Source organism: Hoplias malabaricus, chromosome 18 (assembly GCF_029633855.1).
Source record: "Hoplias malabaricus isolate fHopMal1 chromosome 18, fHopMal1.hap1, whole genome shotgun sequence".
Taxonomy (NCBI): Eukaryota; Metazoa; Chordata; class Actinopteri; order Characiformes; family Erythrinidae; genus Hoplias; species Hoplias malabaricus.
In genome coordinates, this window is record NC_089817.1 from 2,393,761 (window position 1) to 2,413,075 (window position 19,315).

At 44.1% G+C, this 19,315-nt stretch overlaps 1 protein-coding gene across 1 annotated transcript in view; it reads right to left on the reverse strand.

The window, feature by feature from the left end:
* loxl2a (lysyl oxidase-like 2a) overlaps nucleotides 1-15,875 on the reverse strand; it is a 34,449-nt gene extending 18,574 nt beyond the window's left edge. The window contains exons 1-3 of the mRNA XM_066650856.1: nucleotides 15,789-15,875; nucleotides 12,868-13,160; nucleotides 9,560-9,735 (exon numbers count right to left, since the gene is read on the reverse strand). Coding sequence (XP_066506953.1) covers nucleotides 9,560-9,735; nucleotides 12,868-13,123 — 432 coding nt within the window. The 5' untranslated portion in view covers nucleotides 13,124-13,160; nucleotides 15,789-15,875. The remainder of the gene's footprint in view (nucleotides 1-9,559; nucleotides 9,736-12,867; nucleotides 13,161-15,788) is intronic.
* Between the last annotated feature and the right edge of the window lie 3,440 nt (nucleotides 15,876-19,315).

Below are 19,315 nucleotides of genomic sequence, written 5' to 3' on the forward strand. Positions count from 1 at the left end.
AACACTATCATTACAGTCAGCAGAGAGAGAGAGAGAGTGTGAGGGGGGGCAGACAGACAGAGGGGAGAGAGAGAGAGAGAGAGAGAGAGAGAGAGAGAGAGAGAGAGAGAGAGAGAGAGAGAGAGAGAAGCAGGAGGAAAACTACTCTGAACTACACCTGAGAATGAGAGAGTGAACAAAGAAAAAGAAGAGAGAGAGTGTGGACAGAACAGAGGGAGAACACATTACCAGTACAAGGTTTTGTGAGTGTAAATGTGGCTACAGAGTTTCTCACACACACACACACACAACACGTCTGCTCTATAATCACACCTCTGTCCCAGACCTGAGACCTCAGTGCTGGTCTCTGAGTCATGGAGGGGGTCAGTTGGGGGCGCTGTGGAGCTGTTCATAAGGATCCTTCTCACAACCTCTGACTCCAGGTCAACACTGCAGTCAAAACTCTGACCTCTGACCTCTCATTCCACACAGCAGCTAGAGAAACACACACAAACCAATTTTGTGTGTGAAATAGCTGTGACACTACAACATTGCCATTATTTTATTTAAAACTTTAATTGTTATATATATATATATATATATATAAACTTTTATTTTGAAAGGCATCTTTAATTTTATTATTATTATTATTATTATTATTATTATTATTATTATTATTATTATTATCTGCCATTCCAGTGAACTGTCATGGATAGCCCAATGCTAAATGGCAATATGCCATAAAAACACACAGAAAAATACTAAATGCTTGGAGGAGAGCACTAATTAATCTACACACAGAAAGGACTCTCTCTCTCTCTCTCTCTCTCTCTCTCTCTCTCTCTCTGATCAAACCTCTCTCTTTGTTCAAACCTGTTCCTGTTGTCCTCGTAGCTGGAGTGAACTAGAAGAATGTGAACTTTAGCCTCCGGTGTCTTTGTGCTGTTTTAACATAAAACAAAAACATGGTTCTCATCTTAAAACAAAGGCTTTCAGTCACTGGCCACAGCAGAGCCTCTTGGAGGGAATTCTGAGAACTGAATAATACATACATCATTTCTAATCTATTGTTCTTTAACAGAAACACTGTTATATTTATTAATAAACACTGTGGTCTATACTCTTACTTCATTAATAACATTTGGAAATTAAAAGGTTAAGCCATTGAAATGGCAAATGGAAAATTATGCAATCAGAGATGAGTTCTCAGCCGTAACTAGGCAGATTAGAACCAAGCTACACTTTAAGTGAATGAGTGAATAAAAATCTGACTCTAGAACCTTCTGAAAGTACTAGATACGTGAGGGAGGGTGAATAGCAGGATTCAGTCTGTTTTGTTAGAAATGGAATACAGTGATATCAGCTTTTTTACTGAGTCCCTGTAAAGCATAGGTAACATTAGCTTAGTGCTAACATACTATTCAAAATCCCATTGGGGTGCTAGCAGTAAGTAGCATGGTGCAGCAAACATTGGCATTTTCACTGTGGGTTTATATTTTGAACCAAGACCCAAAATGTAAACAAAAGAGAAAGGAAGTATGGAGATGCCTGGCGTTGCTATAGATACAGTGATGTCATCAGTTGTCTACATCATTTATATATGTCTTTATATTTAGAAATCGCTGAGGCTCTGTGTGTTTACTGAAGGGCATCTGCTCCGTTCAACAAACTCCTCTCCAGACGTCCAGAGCTAAACAAAGTCCAGAACTAAACAAAGTCCAGAACTAAACAGAGCCTTCATATCGTTCCCAAACTAAAACCCCTCTGGAACGGCGAGGTCTCAACACATCAAACACTTGTGAAAACACATTCAGGATGCCCGACTCTGACATACCTCTGTCCTCCTGTGACTTTCACTCATTCAGATATATATCACCAGCATTATAAGCTTGTAATATTTAATGGCAATGTCTATGATTGTGGGGAAACACTGTTCTCTCTGGTGTGTTTACATTCAGCAGCTCCAAATCTGTTAAGGTGTGTTGATGTCTGAAGTGTAAATTGTCTGTAAGTGTTAATTCACTGTTTGAATTCCCACAGAAACTCATGTGTAACTCGAGCTGTTTCGTTTTGTAGCACATTCGCTCTGTGTTTACTTTCATGCAGTTAGCGCTCTCCTGAATTTAGAGTCAGTTCCACCTTAAGTAATGTAACTGTAACAGCAAAAATAAGTCAGTGTTACCCCCCTATGGAGCAGGAATAGAGCAACATCCTCATCTCGGTTGGTGCTTTTCAACATTTGGTGGACTCCCCATTGTCTAAAAACCTCCAGATGCCATTTTTCTGCCGTTTCTCTGAGCGGAACAGTGAGATGCAGAGAGAAGCACAAGTAACACACTGAGCGTAAAAAAGTGAGCCACAAACACGTGTAAGAATGTGAATGAATGTTTCACATAGATTGTTTGTAGAGTTAAATTATGCATTTCTACTTTCACATTCACAAACTTTAATTCAGATTCAAATCAGAATGATACAGATTTCAATGCTCAGTGTACAACTGTGATTCTGAGACCAGTGCAACAAAACTTGTAGAAGCTGATCTGAATTAATGAAAAGTACAAAATGAAGGCAAAACACAAACATAACTCACTTTTTGTGTTTGCACTTTATTAAATTTATATTAAAACCTGACGTATGCCTTTTAATCACAATTTACAAATACCATGCCTTTTGGCCTTAATCTAATTCCATAGTTTTTTCTCTTGTCACAGGTTCCTGCCTTCGGAGTTTGAGCTTTAGAAGCTCCACTCTGTCTGGGGGATGGGTCTGTGGTAGCAACCATAACATTACAACACAAGCTAGAGTCCTTTAGTTATTATTTTATAGTGATGTCAAATTTGAGTCAGAATCTACAGCAGTGCATTCAGTGAGAAACACAGCGAGGAGCTTCTTTAATGTAGTTTGTTACCTTGCAGCCAATTTATTATCTTGTATCTTTAGATTAAAGAAATAGTGCACATTCCTTGTGCATAAATGTTGCGAATATGAACTGAAACTGGGAAGAGAATATTATATTGTGTTGGCATGAAATGAAGATGAATATAAATCTACACATCTGTTTGCACACTGTGGTTTTTTCATAAACTAAATCACTTCAGGAAGTGTAGTCTCTCTTTAGTGGAAGGTCTCAGAGGAGAAGTCGTTGTTTCAGAGGAAGATTTTGCAGAGCACGGTATTTCAGAATCTCACATGTGCTGAATTAACTCAGAATTAAATTTAGAGTCCTTTATTTCTCAACACAAACAGCTGGTGAAAGGCTCTCACGGAGAGAAGACCTTTAGCCAAAATGAATATTAACCCTATCACTAACTCTGAGACTGGGTACATTCACTAAAAAGCAGGCAGTGGTGGTTTTGTACTAGGGGTGCCAGTGTGTAGATAACACCAGGGGGAGCTAGCTGTCCACTGTGTAAAAGGCATAATGGGCATGAGCAAAAGACCAGAGAGTATGTAAACAAACCCAGGCTGAGTACACTGCTGTTTTATTAACGTAGACCACATTGTAACCTCGCTTTCCTGTCCTTTATCTCCAACATGTTTTCTATAGGTGAAACATTTTCTATTTTTATCATCCATAATCAGAATAAAATAAGGCTGTGTGTGACGAGGGACTGCAGTGAGGGCATTGTGACAGTTTATAACCAACACAACACACACAACTGTGTTAAACTGTTTAATAATGTGTAAACTCAACAGGTTTTTAAGAAGTAAAACCAGTGAAATATTGCTAGGGATCTTCTCTCCAATGTTAGCCCATCACATTGGCCTGTTTAAAGAGACTAATTGGCAGCTGGCAGCATCCAAACTATGCTCTCTTCTGCTCCGTTCATGCTACTCCAGAGATTTTGCAAGGTTAAAAGTCAGTTCCCACTTCATGGAGCAAGATGCAGAAAGCAACAGAGACAGGAACATAGAGCATATCTAAATTCCTTTATAACTGTATGTAGGAGTAAACGGCTGTAGCTGGTGTGTGTCAGTATTTCGGTGCTGTAACTGTATGTAGGAGTAAACGGCTGTAGCTGGTGTGTGTCAGTATTTCAGTGCTGTAACTCTATGTAGGAGTAAATGGAAATAAAGCCACCTGGCGCTACAGCAGTGGAACTGTCCTGGCGCTGTTGTTTCTCCTGGGAGAGTAGGAATGAAGCTGTGGAAGCTCTACAGCAGCACTAAAACCTGAGGAGGACGAGGTCAACAGGAATGTCCTTTAAGTCCTGAATAACAAGTAAACAGGTCTCAGGTCCCGAAAGCCATAAAACAAATAGAGTGGACTCCACAAAACGCTTGTAGAGCTGATAAAAAGAGAGTGTCGCGATTCAGATAAACATAACATGTATTTCTCACATAAAGTAATCAGTCCTAAGTCTCTGTAGCTTCCCCTTGACCTCTCTCTCTCTCTCACACACACACAAACACACACACACACACACACACACAGAAAAACTTTCCTAAACGAGATTACGCACATCGGTGTTATAGGAAAAGCAAATATAAATAACACCTTACAGAAATATGCAAATCAAACAGAGCCAATTTTATGGAACTATTTTCTTCTCTGGGTAAGACAGAATAATATTTGTGGAAGTATTTGTTTGTTGTTGAGTCACTGTGTGTGTGTGTGTGTGTGTGTGTGTGTGTGTGTGTGTGTGTGTGTGTGTTCAGCAGTGAAGAGCTTGGCCTTTCTCACACTCAACTGTCCTCTGATGATAAAAATACACAAAGCTGAGACGAGCTGCTCCTTATAAACACACGGAGACTGGAGAGACACTGAAGAATCTGTTCTGTCTGAGACTGGGTTCCACTTTAGAACCAACCTTAAGTGCCCTCAGCACCTCAGGAAAAACTCTACAGCTATTGCCCTGTGATTTTCTGTTTGTATTAAGACAATTATTGGGTCTAATTTGACTGGACACAGGAGGTTTAAAATGTCCAATCAGGGTGATTTTCTCTGTGGTGTCTAGGTAGATTACAGCAGAGCTCATCTCCCACTGGTTAGGACTTCAGGAGCTGAACTGAAGGCTGTGTTAAAGTGAAACTCCAGCATAATTAAGAAGTGACAGAGGAATCAAACAGTCATGTGGCTGATGTTGTACTTTGGGATGGATGTTATAATATAATATAATATTCATTAATTCATTCATTGTCTGTAACCCTTATCCAGTTCAGGGCGGCGGTGGGTCCGGAGCCTGGGCACAAGGCAGGAACACACCCTGGAGGGGGCGCCAGTCCTTCACAGGGCAAAACACACACACACACACACACACACATTCACTCACACACTCACACCTACGGACACTTTTGAGTCTCCAATCCACCTACCAACGTGTGTTTTTGGAGTGTAGGAGGAAACCAGACTTATACAGTTATATATAATTAACAGAAACACAAAAACATAAACACAGTAAAAGTAGACAGATAAAAAAAAGTAAAAGAAAAAAGTGAGGAACACAGTGTGTTTCTAGATGTTTCTCCTTATCGTATGGATTTGCTAAATCTACAGCACACTTCATTTAACACAGTGAAGTTTTTATTAACCTCTGACACTAGGCACTGAACGATCACCTCAAATAACACACACACACACACACACACACACACACAGGAATAATAGGATATGTTCATATTCTGATATGAGGGTTTTTTCTGCAGTGAAGCATGGGGGTGATTGTGCTGTCTTTAAGGACTCAGAATCTAAACAATACACCCATAAAATCGTGCTGTATATCACAATAACGATAAATCACCATCATATCGCCCACCTGTGAAACAGGGGTCTCTGAACCTCCTTCTGTCTCTGAGCTGGGAGTTTTCTCTGCACAGACAGCCGGGTAAAGACATTATACAGAAAGGAGTGTGTGGATACTGTGTGTGTGTGTGTGTGTGTATGGAGAGGAGAGGACTTTTCCTCTTTTCCCTCAGACATGCCCCCCATCCTCCCTCAGGGGCTTTAAACCCCCTCTGTCTTTCCGCTTCCAGAGAAAACAGGGGCTTGTCTTCATTGGCGAGACGGGATTCCCCCACAATAACGTCATTCCTTCCTCCACTCAGCAACTTTACCCCCCCACCCCACCGCATTCCTCAGGGAGGGAGAGGGGGGCACATGTGGGAGCTGGGAGGGCAGAGGGGGGCATTAGGGAAGCCACAGAGAGGCGAATGCAGGAATTGCACTGTGGTAAAGTCATTAGTCCTCTCGGTCAGAAGGTGGAAAAGGGGACATCACGGGTGTTAGAGCACCTTGGTTTCCATGGCAACGCCACAGAAACACCAAAACATCCTCCCACCCACGTGTCCCCGTGTGAAAGACAGCAGCATTAATCTCAGCGGAGTAAAGGCACACATGGGTGAACAACAAATAAGCAATAAACATGTCCCTGCTTTGAATCAGTGCTTTAAAATTTGTCCATTCAGCAGAGGACAGTGTGTTCGCTCTCTCTCTCTCTCTCTCTCTCTCTCTCTCTCTCTCTCTCTCTGTCTCTCTCTGTCTCTCTCTGTCTCTCTGTCTGTCTGTCTGTCTGTCTGCTCTCTCTCTCTCTCTCTCTCTCTCTCTCTCTCTCTCTCTCTCTCTCTCTCTCTCTCTCTCTCTCTCTCTCTCTCTCTCTCTCTCTCTCTCTCTCTCTCTCTCTCGGTGTTTCCCATGCTACATTTTTAAAATACCACAGGGATCTCAGTAATGAAGGAAAAATCTGTCTCCGCTGATCATTAAACAGACAGATGTTTGTTGTGAAGTGGTGTGTCCCAGAGAAACCTACAGAGTCAGAGACAGTGGACAGTGGAGGTGAATGGGAGCACACGTCCTCCTCTAAAATCCCCTCACAGAAAGTGAGGACAGTAGACGGTGGGGGACAGTGGACAGTGGAGGTGAATGGAAGCAGACGTCCTCCTCTAAAAGCCCCTCACAGAAAGTGAGGACAGTAGACGTTGGGGGTCAGTGGACAGTGGAGGACAGGAGACGTTGGGGGACAGTGGACAGTGGGGGACACAGGGCTGGTGTCTGACTGCACTGTGGAGAAGGGGGTGGTGTTTAAACCCAGTCCTGGTGCAGAGGGAGGTGCAGGACGCTGTGAGGGACACACACTGCCTGAGCTGTTTTGTGCTCTCACATAAACATGAGTCCAGCGCTGTGATTGGACAGACTCAGATGAGAGGGCGGGGCCATTCTAAAGTCTCTGCACTTGGCGTCAGAAGCAGAGCAGGATCAGAACGATTTGTTTTATCCCATGTTTACTGACTTAGAGCACAGACTGGGGTCTTGTTTCCCAGTGTGTGGGTTGGTGGGCTCCAGATGAACACATTAATGTGACTTCATCCTAATATATGCCTTTTTACTCAACAGATAATAAAAATGTCTGTTCAGTAGAGGTTCTGCACTTCTGGAAAAACAATTTCCATTTTGTTGCTATCACACAGAAATGCAGTTTAGACCTGGAACTCCATATATGGGCATGACGCCCACTGCAGAACCACAACACCACTCCACAATCTGCACTTTCCACATGTATCCTACACTCACTTCAACCAGCCGTGACTCAGAAACACTTCATATAAAACTACAGCACATTTCTGTAAACGTGACCTTCCCGTTTCCACAGAAGCCCCCCGTCCCGAGCTCTCACAGACATGAGCTCACTCCAACACCGGGTCTTTACTGAGGCAGAGGGAAAGATGATCTACACACTGTCAAAGCCCTGACTCATCACCAGAGCCATATGGAGGACCACAATATCTCAGAATCAGAGAAATGTGGGACTGTGGGGAGTTGTAGTTCAGTCTTACACTAACGTCTTTAATTTTACACTCGATACACTGGGTAATGTACAGCTGCAGGGAAAAAACTGGTCTGAACTGGTTTATTCCTGTTTAAATTGGATTAAACTGGTTTACACTTATATAAACTGGTCTAAGGTGGTTTATTCCTGTTTAAATTGGTTTAAACGGGTCTAAACTGGTGATGCATGTTTAAACGGGTCTAACTGGTTTACACTGGTCAGGTGCAGGTTTATGCCTGTTTCAAACTGGTCTAAACTGGTTTATTCCTGTTTACATTGGTTTAAACTGGTCTAAAATGGTTGATGCATGTTTAAACGGGTCTAACTGGTTTAAGTGGGTTAAAGTCATATAAACTGGGTAATTAACATTTAAACTGGTCTAAACTGTGTTAACACTGTGTCTAAAAGCACTACGCCCTAGTCCTGCTCTCAGTGTGCTACAGTTTTCTGGCTCTAGTTAGAATTCGCCTAGTGCTCCTTTAAAGAAAGTGGGGGTCAGATCCTCGGTGATTATAAACATATGGACGATGTCAGAGACACACTCTGGTGCTGCTGCAGAGTCACAGGGGACTGCAGGTCTTTTTAAGGCGGAGTCTGCAGTTGTAATTGAGTGGTTTAGGGATTTCAGATGTTGCATGAGAGTTATTTGTCCTGCTGCGAACGGGAGGGAGTTCCTCCCATTAGACTCATGTTCTCTGTTCTTTCCAGAACTGCTCCAGGAACACGGGGAGGGGTGTGGGGCAGAAAGCGTTAGAGAGAGAGAGAGAGAGAGAGAGAGAGAGAGAGAGAGAGAGAAAGCTATAAAGAACACACGCCTCACTGTTGCATAATTGTACACAGCACTGGCCTCACACTCAACACTCAACTCAACCGAGTTCTTCTCCACTTTTGTGAGTATTTAGTAAGTATTTATTTACGAAGCACATTTTAAGCCAAAGTGCTGTACAAGTAAACTACATTTAAAAGGACATCATCTAATGTACAAACCGAACAAAGAATACAACAACGATCAGTTACTGGACCAAAAGATAGTCGAGAAAAATAGGCTTTTATCCCTGACTTAACCCCATCAACCGAGGAGTGAGACCTAAAGTCCAGGGGGCGTCTTTTCCACAGTTTCAGCCGAGACCCGGCACAGTGAGCAGCAGCTGATTGGATGACCTCAGAGACCTGGAGCTGAAGGAGATCTCCCACATAGGAGTCACTCCACTTAAAAATTAAGAGTAACATTTTCAACTGGATCCTGTAGTGCACAGTGCATTCTTATAGCTGTTTTTAAACTCCAGGGGTTCATCTGTGGGCCCCTATTCCTCTCCCTCATGATCGTGTGGTTAAAGCTGGTGGACAGATCTGTCCTCCGAAATCCGCACAGTGTCTATGCAGAAGAAGACTGGGTGAATCAGCAGCGACACAACACACACTGGACACTGTCTGTGTGACCTACCACCGTCTGGCAAAGGTTACATGGGGTTAAACACATACACACACACACACACACACACACTGAGGAACAGCTGGCCTTCATCACACTTCTCTGACAGACCACTCTCTCCTCTCTCACACACACTCTTCACGTTTGGTTGATGGTATATTGTCAGCCACAACTATTTATCCCTTTTAACTAAATATTTTTTGGTATTGTCTCTTTAAGACTGTTATATGTAAATGATATGTTATTGAAAACACTGTCAAATATATGGTTAGTGTCCAAGGAATGAATAATAATCAATGTAATGTCCCCACAATACAAGGAAACTAACTTCTGTGTGTGTGTGTGTGTGTGTGTGTGTGTGTGTGTGTGTGTGTGTGTGTGTTACCTCCACATCATTGCTGGACGTGCTGATGTACTGAAAACCCGGGATCCGTTTCTGACTGCAGATCACGCCCACGTCCTCCGAGTGTCTACAGTCAGAAACTCCCAAACCATTGGACTCACAGTCGGTGAGAGACTTCTCTGTCCCTGAGCAGTGGACATTGTCCAACCAGATTTGACCTGCGGGGGAAAATAAAAACATCATGGCACCATGGCCCACCAACATACACACTGTGACTGACCTCAGTCAGTTCTCTGTGTGCTGCCTAAGTCAAAAAAACGAGGCGTTCTGATCTTGCTCTGCTTCTGGTGTCAAGTGCAGAGACTTTAGAATGGCCCCGCCCCTTCGTCTGAGTCTGTCCAATCACAGCGCTGGACCCGTGTTTATGTGAGAGCCCAAAGAAAAGGTTAAACGCAGCAAAACAGACACAACGAGCGCGGAGAAATAAGAGCACTGAGTAAAAACGGAGAAGAAAGAGAACAGAGTGAAAACGGCTAAAAACCAGAGCTTCTGCTCCTCGCTCCTCACTGCTGTGAGCTCGGGGTCGGGGTGAACAGCGAGCGGCTCATTATCATTTAAAGGAACACTGCTGTGGGGCTCGTGGGGTTTGGACCAAAGCAGGTCACAGACGTTTCATTAAGAAACAGAACTATGTTCCACTGTGGAGAAGAGGTCTGCGGTGGAGTACAACAGTTTTTCTCTCAATAAAATCATTTAAAACGTGTACAAATCTCTACAAATTTGTGAATAATCTTAAAATTATTTTTAAAATCATCTTCAGAATGAGGAAGGTTTAAGGTCCTGGGCCAGATACAAGATGTTCCTGTTCCAAAACATATGCTGCTTCATAAATCCACTCTCCATTTGACCCTGAGAGCCTTTGAGTCATAACTCATCCTTCAAAGATTACGACCAGGGTCTCCGGGGATTTCAGGACATTCAGCTCCCAGCAGATCATCCATCAAACTCAGCAAAGAGGACACTGTCCACATGTTCACTGACGTGGTGGTGGTGTGTTAGTGTGTGTTGTGCTGGTGTAGAGTGGATCAGACACAGCAGTGCTGCTGGAGTTTTTAAACCCTGTGTCCACTCTCTGTCCACTCTGTGAGACACTCCTCCCTCGTTGGTCCACCTTGTAGATGTAAAGTCAGAGACAGTAGCTCATCTGTCGCTGCACAGTGTGTGTCGCTCGTCCTCTAGTCCTTCATCAGTGACACAGGACGCTGTCGGCTGGATGTTTTTGGTCGGTGGACTGTTCTCGGTCCAGACACTGAGGGGTTTAAAAACTCCAGCAGCACTGCTGTGTCTGATCCACTCTACACCAGCACAACACACACTAACACACCACCACCACGTCAGTGTCACTGCAGCGCTGAGAATCATCCACCACCACATCACACCTGCTCTGTGGGGGTCCTGAGCGCTGAGGAACAGGGGGGAACTACAAAAGTCACCTGTATTTAAAACGAAGAGTGAGTGTAGAAACAAGGAGGTGGCTTTAATGTTTTGGCTGATGAGTGGTGGTCTGCTGTTCATGTGGCGGTGCTGTTGTGTGTTAGTGTCATTCACGGCTTAAAAAAACGCCTCGCGGCTTTGTGACTGAAGGAATGTGCGGTAAATATTTTCATGATCAATAAACTTCGACCTTGGCCTCGACCTGGACCTCCACAAAACACTCGGAGTTAAACGCTTCAGGGAGGAATCGCTGCAACTTGCAAATCAGTTTGTGGAATTCCAGCCAAGGCCTTAATAAGAACAGGGAAGACCCTCCTGAGACTCCTCACTGACGCGGGGCTCTATTTTACAGCTAAATGCATTAAAGGTGCAATCAGTCATTTTACAACCAGCAACTGGAAAGTGACATTTGTGAAACATTAGATTTCCCTCAAATGATGCAATCTTCAAAACTAGACTCAGGACTTTTCCACTCTTCTGTGCCCTGCACGGCTTACGTTTATTTCTTAAAATGTATCATTTCTTTGTAAATTGTTTTATCATATTCCACCTTTCATAAGTTTTAATTACAATCTACACTTAATCGACCCTTGGAGGGTTTACAATGTGCTACCACTGAGTTTCCCGAGAACTGAGTGACAGCTTGGAGCTGCTCTTCCTCAGTCAGGCTCCAGGAAAACTCCAGACACAAGGATAATCATTCTTTTAATGTTTATTTGTGCATAAGCCTTCCTGCCGTGCCATCCATCCATTATCTGTAACCGCTTATCCAATTTAGGGTCGCGATGGGTCCAGAGCCTACCTGGAATCATCGGGTGCAAGGCGGGAATACACCCTGGAGGGGACGCCAGTCCTTCACAGGGCAACACAGACACACACACATTCACTCACACACTCACACCTACGGACACTTTCGAGTCGCCAATCCACCTGCCAACGTGTGTTTTTGGACTGTGGGAGGAAACCGGAGCACCCGGAGGAAACCCACGCAGACACAGAGAGAACACACCACACTCCTCACAGACAGTAACCCGGAGCGGGAATCGAACCCACAACCTCCAGGCCCCTGGAGCTGTGTGACTGCGACACTACCTGCTGCGCCACCGTGCCGCCCTCTATTCTATTCTATTTATTCTGAATCATTTTAATCATATTTTTACTTTTATTGCACCAATTTAATTTAAAATCTTACTTTTAAAAGTGTAATTCACGATTTAAATTAAAACGCCCTGTGTATAAAACTCTGAGTGTGTGTCCTCTCCATGTGCTGCTCTGCAGTCGGTTTGAGCTGGAAATGCACTAATGTGTTTACGAAGCCCCAGTGTCTGTAAATGGGTAAAAAAAACAAAGTGTCTGGGTCCGGTATGCTAGGCTAAGGTAAGTTGTTAATTATGCTAAAATTGCTATCAGAAATATGACAAAATCATTGTCCTGCAGACAGTCACCCGGAAGAAACCCAAGCAGACACAGAGAGAACACACCACACTCCTCACAGAGTCACCCGGAGGAAACCCACGCAGACACAGGGAGAACACACCACACTCCTCACAGACAGTCACCCGGAGCGGAACTCGAACCCACAACCTCTAGGACCCTGGAGCTGTGACAGAGACGCCACCTGCTGCTCCACCGGGAGGCCTATACATTTATAATAACTTAATGCTCCTGACATGGATGAGCTGCATTTAGCACTGATGCTAATTCTAATTATTAGCATAACAATGGTGGAATACACTTTCATCACTGTTTTCTCTGTCAGCATTTTCCTAATTAATAGAAAACTGTAATAAATCTGGACCTCATGAAAGCCCCTCCTCATTCGACATAAAGTTCAGAGATGATGAAGCTCCGCCCACCTTCTCCCTTTCCGTATTTGGCGGATGGAAACCAGGACACGGCCCCGAGGAAGCCCAGCTGTCTGCAGACCACCAGCGCGGCGGACATGTCGAAGTCATCGTCACACACCGTTCCCCACACTCCGTTGTAAAAGACCTCCACTCGACCCTCGTAATGTTTACGCTTCTCTCCAGCCAATCGCAGCTGAATCCCACCAGGCTCCGCCCAGACCACACCCATTACCAACAGCACTCCCAGCAGCGTCTGCGTCGCCATGGTGACACACACAGACACACCTCAAAAAAACAGGAGCCTGCAAAAAGAACACACACAATATAACACACCCCATAAATAGGCTACATGGGCACTATGTGGTGCTTAGGACCCCCACAGAGCAGGTGTGATGTGGTGGTGGATCATTCTCAGCGCTGCAGTGACACTGATGTGGTGGTGGTGTGTTAGTGTGTGTTGTGCTGGTGTAGAGTGGATCAGACACAGCAGTGCTGCTGGAGTTTTTAAACCCTGTGTCCACTCTCTGTCCACTCTGTGAGACACTCCTCCCTCGTTGGTCCACCTTGTAGATGTAAAGTCAGAGACAGTAGCTCATCTGTCGCTGCACAGTGTGTGTCGCTCGTCCTCTAGTCCTTCATCAGTGACACAGGATGCTGTCGGCTGGATGTTTTTGGTCGGTGGACTGTTCTCAGGCCAGCAGTGACACTGAGGGGTTTAAAAACTCCAGCAGCACTGCTGTGTCTGATCCACTCTACACCAGCACAACACACACTAACACACCACCACCACGTCAGTGTCACTGCAGCGCTGAGGATGATCCACCACCACATCACACCTGCTCTGTGGGGGTCCTGAGCACTGAAGAACAAGGGGAGAGGTGGGTAACAAAATCTTTCTCTCTCTCTTTCTCTCTCTCTCTCTCTCTCTCTCTCTCTCTCTCTCTCTCTCTCTCTCACTCACTTTCTCTCCTCAGGCTGTGGAGTAGATGAGTGGGGTATTAACTCGTTCTTTAGAGCAGATCATCAAAGTGTCAGGAGAGAGTTTTACAGACTGTAATTAGCCTGGACTTTTCCTCTCTCCACAGCAGAGATGCTGAGACAGCAAACTGCTCACTGACCACTCCACAGCAAAGCCTTACTTCTCCAAAATGCTCACTGATGGCTCCACAGAAAAAAAGTTAATTCTTTAAACTGCTCCCTGACCGCTCCACAGGAAAGCCTTATTTCTCCAAACTGCTCACCGACTGCTCCACAGCAAAGTCTTACTTCTCAGAACTGCTCACTGACCGCTTCACACCAAATCCGTACTTCCCCAAGCTGCTCACTGACCACTCCACAGCAAAGCCTTACTTCTCCAAACTACTCACTGACCGTTCCATAGCAAAGCCTTACTTCTCCAAACTGTTCACTGACCACTCACCAGCAAAGCCTTACTTCTCAGAACTGCTCACTGTCTGCTCCACAGCAAAGTCTTCCTTCTCAGAACTGCTCACTGACCACTTCACACCAAAGACGTACTTCTCCAAACTGCTCACTGACCGCTTCACAGCAAAACCTTCCTTCTCCAAACTACTCACTGACCGCTCCACAGCAAAGCCTTCCTTCTCTAAACTGCTCACTGACCGCTCCACAGCAAAGCCTTCCTTCTCCAAACTGTTCACTGACTGCTCCACAGCAAAGCCTGACTTCTCCAAATTGCTCACTGACCACTTCACACCAAAGCCATACTTCTCCAAACTGCTCACTGACCACTCCACAGCAAAGCCTTACTTCTCCAAACTGCTGACTGACCGCTCCATAGTAAAGGCTTATTTCACCAAACTGCTCACTGACCACTCCACAGCAAAGCCTGACTTCTCCAAACTGCTCACTGACCACTCCACAGCAAAGCCTGACTTCTCCAAACTGCCCTAGAGGCAACACCACAAAGCGAGGCACTGATCTGCATGCTCTACTACACAACAACAATGCAGCACAACACCACATTAACCCTTTCATAACTACATCATTCACTATCAAACACCAGGCTTAATATTCTCTAAGATTTACTCTGTATCTGGTGAGTAATCTGAACTACTTCATACATTTCTACTATTAATTTACTAAGTATCTAATATGAAGTATCCAGTACCTGCAAATAATTATTTGTCGCCCCTGGCCCCTGGCTTGCTCACTTGAGGGTTTTACATTTGTCTTTACATTTCATGTCAAATCTTGTCTTACTGGAATTCTGTGAAGCTGCTTTGTGACAACATCAGTTGTGAAAAGCGCTATATAAATAAATTTGATTTGATTTGATTTGATTTGGTATGTTATATTAATCACTGAGGCTCCACAATTAATTATTCAGTACCAAAAATTAATTATTCGTCAATTATTCAGTATCTACTACAAATAATTTAATATCTGCAATGAATTGTTCATTGTGTATGTTTCAGATCAATACATTCACACACACACACACACACACACGTATACAAAAATATACATTAAACTCTATAACTGACTGTAAACAGAGGATGTGTGTTTATAACTGATGTTTTAACCACACTGAGACATAATGAGACACACTGAGACAGTGATGTTCTCCACAGAACCAGACTCAGAGGAGACAGCAGCTAGTCTCATTTACTCTGGCACTACACCTTCAGGTTTCATCTTTCCTGATTATTTAGTATCTACATCATTCATTTAATCTGCTCATAAGTGTTTCACGTCTCATTTCTGTCTGGTCCTGGTCTGGAACCACCAGCCAGCGTCCTCTGAGCAACACGCCTTCTGTCGGCTCAAAGAAGGGGTTATTCAGTGCTTAGAAAGTTAATAAAGTGCATTTATTTAAAAAAAGTGACAACACACAAAGCCAAACAAGGATTTAACCAGTGGAGAGTAACATTCAGAGCCCGGACACTAGAGTTCCACATCAGACTTACTGCGTTATCTGGAGGAGAAATCTGGAGCCGGAGCGAGAAGCTGGAGATGGAGAATGAAGCTGTAGTTGTAGCAGTTGTAGTCTGTAGTCTGCACTTGTAATGAATGTGAGTTTCTGTGCTGTTCCTCCTCCTTTTTACCCCACTCCCCTCCCTCTGCTGCTCCCCCTTCCTCCAAACACACCCCTTAAACACATGCACACTTACAGGAAACAGCCCTTCAACATCCACAAGGCATCTGCGGCATCAGAACCATGAAAAGACCACTCAGAAATAATAAACACAACTGTGTACTGAGTGAACTCAGCTCTGTAGAAGGATGTGCAATGAAACAGGGTGTTCTGGAGCAGCTGCACATGAGCCTAAAGTCTCCATACCCTGGCTCTTGTGCATCTCTGGAGCAGCTGATCTCACTGATGATTACATTAAGGCTGAATACCATCAAATCCTCAATAAATATATTTATACACACAGTAATTTGAATGGATGTTGAGATCCAGATTTTACCCGGAGGAGGAATGTGTGAACACAAACACCCTGACCATGTACCGGAATTAACCCGGTTTTCTCCTGACAGCCCCCGGTACACGGTTCGAGTATTGTCCAAGTGACCCCTGTGTGAACAGAGCCGGGAATAATCCGGAGTATCCTACTGAATTCATGTTGTTCCTTGTGCACATGCTGCACAGACACAGCCCCCTGCTGGAAACACAGAACATTTCGATGCTGAAATCCGCAGACAAAAGTGTGTCAAAAGGCCACTCCAGAAACTATCCAGATCAGATTCTCCGGACATTTTCTGGAGTTCAAACGGGAAAACAGCTTTAGACAAATAAACAAACAAACAGAAATGTATCAGCTTTATTTAGCAACTTCTCAATGGAGTGTACAGAGCACTAAACCAATCACTGCTTTAGTCCTTAGTTAAAGGTACAGTACATAAGATTTAGGGGGATTATATGAGCAGAGACTCAGTAATGTAAACAACCCTATTTCATCATTAGTTTATAATCACCTGTAACTACCATCTGTTGTGTTATAGCGTTAGCACAGAACGCACCATTCAAACATACACAAGGAGCGGGTCGTGGGCTCCCTTCCAGAGGCACTGCCATCACTCTACTGTTGTCCAGAACGGACAAACCAAACCCTGGCTCTGGACAGTGCCTTTGGTGTTTTCACACTGAAGTAGCAGCTTGGAAAGAGAGGGAGGAGTGAGGGAGGGGTAGTCAGTTAAATGCAGTCTGCAGCCTCACCACTAGAGGCCACTAAATCTAACACACTGCAACTTTAAAACATACAGTGACTTCTAACAGCTCCTCACATGGTAAAAGCTCTTCTAGCTGATGCTTAATTTCCAATACTTTATTCTCATTCTCAGTCATTTTTACTCTCATAACTACGTGTACTTTACAGAGTTGTTTATAAATAGATACAGAATAATTCAAGTAAATATTTTAATATCATTCATATTAATAACTGAATGGTCTAATGTTTATTAACATGTGTGTGACCTGAGGTCACAGGAAGTGTGCGGCCGCTTTAAAGAACAGCGTCCCCAGCAGCAGGGTGAGGCTGCAGCTGATTGGCCGAGCGGAGTTGTTATGTTCTCCGTGGCTGTGGGAGCGGTGGGGTCCGTTACAGTCGTCATTAAAGCAGCACTCCAGCTTTACCCCCCCCACGCTCATGTGGGACTTCTCACAGAACGACCTGTAGGAGCAGGACTTCATCACCGAGTCTGAAACACACCAGTCATTTGTGAAGACATTTTCAATGTGGTGAATAGATTAAAGGAGCAATCAGTCGGGTTTTTTTTTCTCCAGTGATTTTATTTCTTCTCATTTTACTTTATTACTTGATACTGCTTGTTGTAGCTAGAAATCAGAATAAACAGATGCTGCCACCATCTGGAGACTGTGGGAACTGCAGCTGAGAGTGATCACCTTGTTATTGTTTACACTGACACCTAGTGGTTTAGAGACTCTTTATTAAACCTGTTTTAAATCTGTCTGCCCCCACACTGTGGAGAATTAACTGGTTCTTTCAGTGACTACAAAGCACTTGAAAGAATAAACTATTATCATTCACTCATTAAATTAATACTGTTTCAGTGTTTGATTTCACCTTTACATATATTTTCACAGTCAATTAACAATGTGTTTAGACCCCAGCGCTACATTTAATAACTCCATTATAAACTCTATGCAAATGTAAATGTATTCGTTCATTTCAGTAACTCGTTACACAGGAGCAGCTCTTGTCTCTCTTCTGTGAAACATGAGGGAGGTAGTGCTCTTTAGGTAATAAATGTAAGGAAATTGTTGTAAGGACTTCACAGATATAAAAACGATCACAATTAAGATAACACCATACCAACCATCTCCAGAGGGTCAGAGCATAAACACAGAGACATGATCAGAGAAATGAGTCTCTCTCTCTCTCTCTCTCTCTCTCTCTCTCTCTCTCTCTCTCTCTCTCTATCTCTCTCTCTCTCTCTCTCTCTCTCTATCTGCTTTTATGAGCTAAGGCCCTGTGTTTTAAAGGTTCTTACTTCCCAGGGCCCTAGCTGTAAATGATGCTATATTTTTAATGCTATATTCTTCTATGGCACTACATTTCACAAGTGTTTCAAGGGCTCCATGGTTCCGTGGTGTTATATTTGGGTCCTGTGTTTCACGAATGTGATGTTTTTGAGCTCTAAATTCCTAGGGTCTTATTTTTCCAGGGCCCTGAACATTGTAGTTGACTGATTGTGTAACACTGCCATCGTGTGGACGTTATTAGTACTGCATCGGGCACTCGGAGATTTGAGGATGTTGTAGAGTATGCTTTTGTTTGTGTGTGTGTGTGTGTGTGTGTACTCACTGGGTCCAGTGATGGTGGAGCAGGCGTCAGCATTGGCCGGACACACTGATGAGCCCTGTCTGTTACAGTCTTCCTGATTCACCGCTACACAGGTGTGACACCTGAGCGCCTCACCTTTACACACAGGACAAGAACACACACCTGAACTGAGATTAACATGAACACACACACACACACACACACTCCTGAGCGCCTCACCTTTACATACAGGACAAGAACACACACTTGAACTGAGATTAACATGGACACACACACACACACTCCTGAGCGCCTCACCTTTACACACACGACAAGAACACACACCTGAACTGAGATTAACATGAACACGCACACAAACACTCCTGAGTTTATATTAATAAAATAATAATTAATTTTATTATATTTATAATGTGGCGCAGCAGGTAGTGTCGCAGTCACACAGCTCCAGGGGCCTGGAGGTTGTGGGTTCGATTCCCGCTCCGGGTGACTGTCTGTGAGGAGTTGGTGTGTTCTCCCCGTGTCCGCGTGGGTTTCCTCTGGGTGCTCCGGTTTCCTCCCACAGTCCAAAAACACACGTTGCAGGTGGATTGGCGACTCGAAAGTGTCCGTAGGTGTGAGTGTGTGAGTGAATGTGTGAGTGTGTGTGTTGCCCTGTGAAGGACTGGCGTCCCCTCCAGGGTGTATTC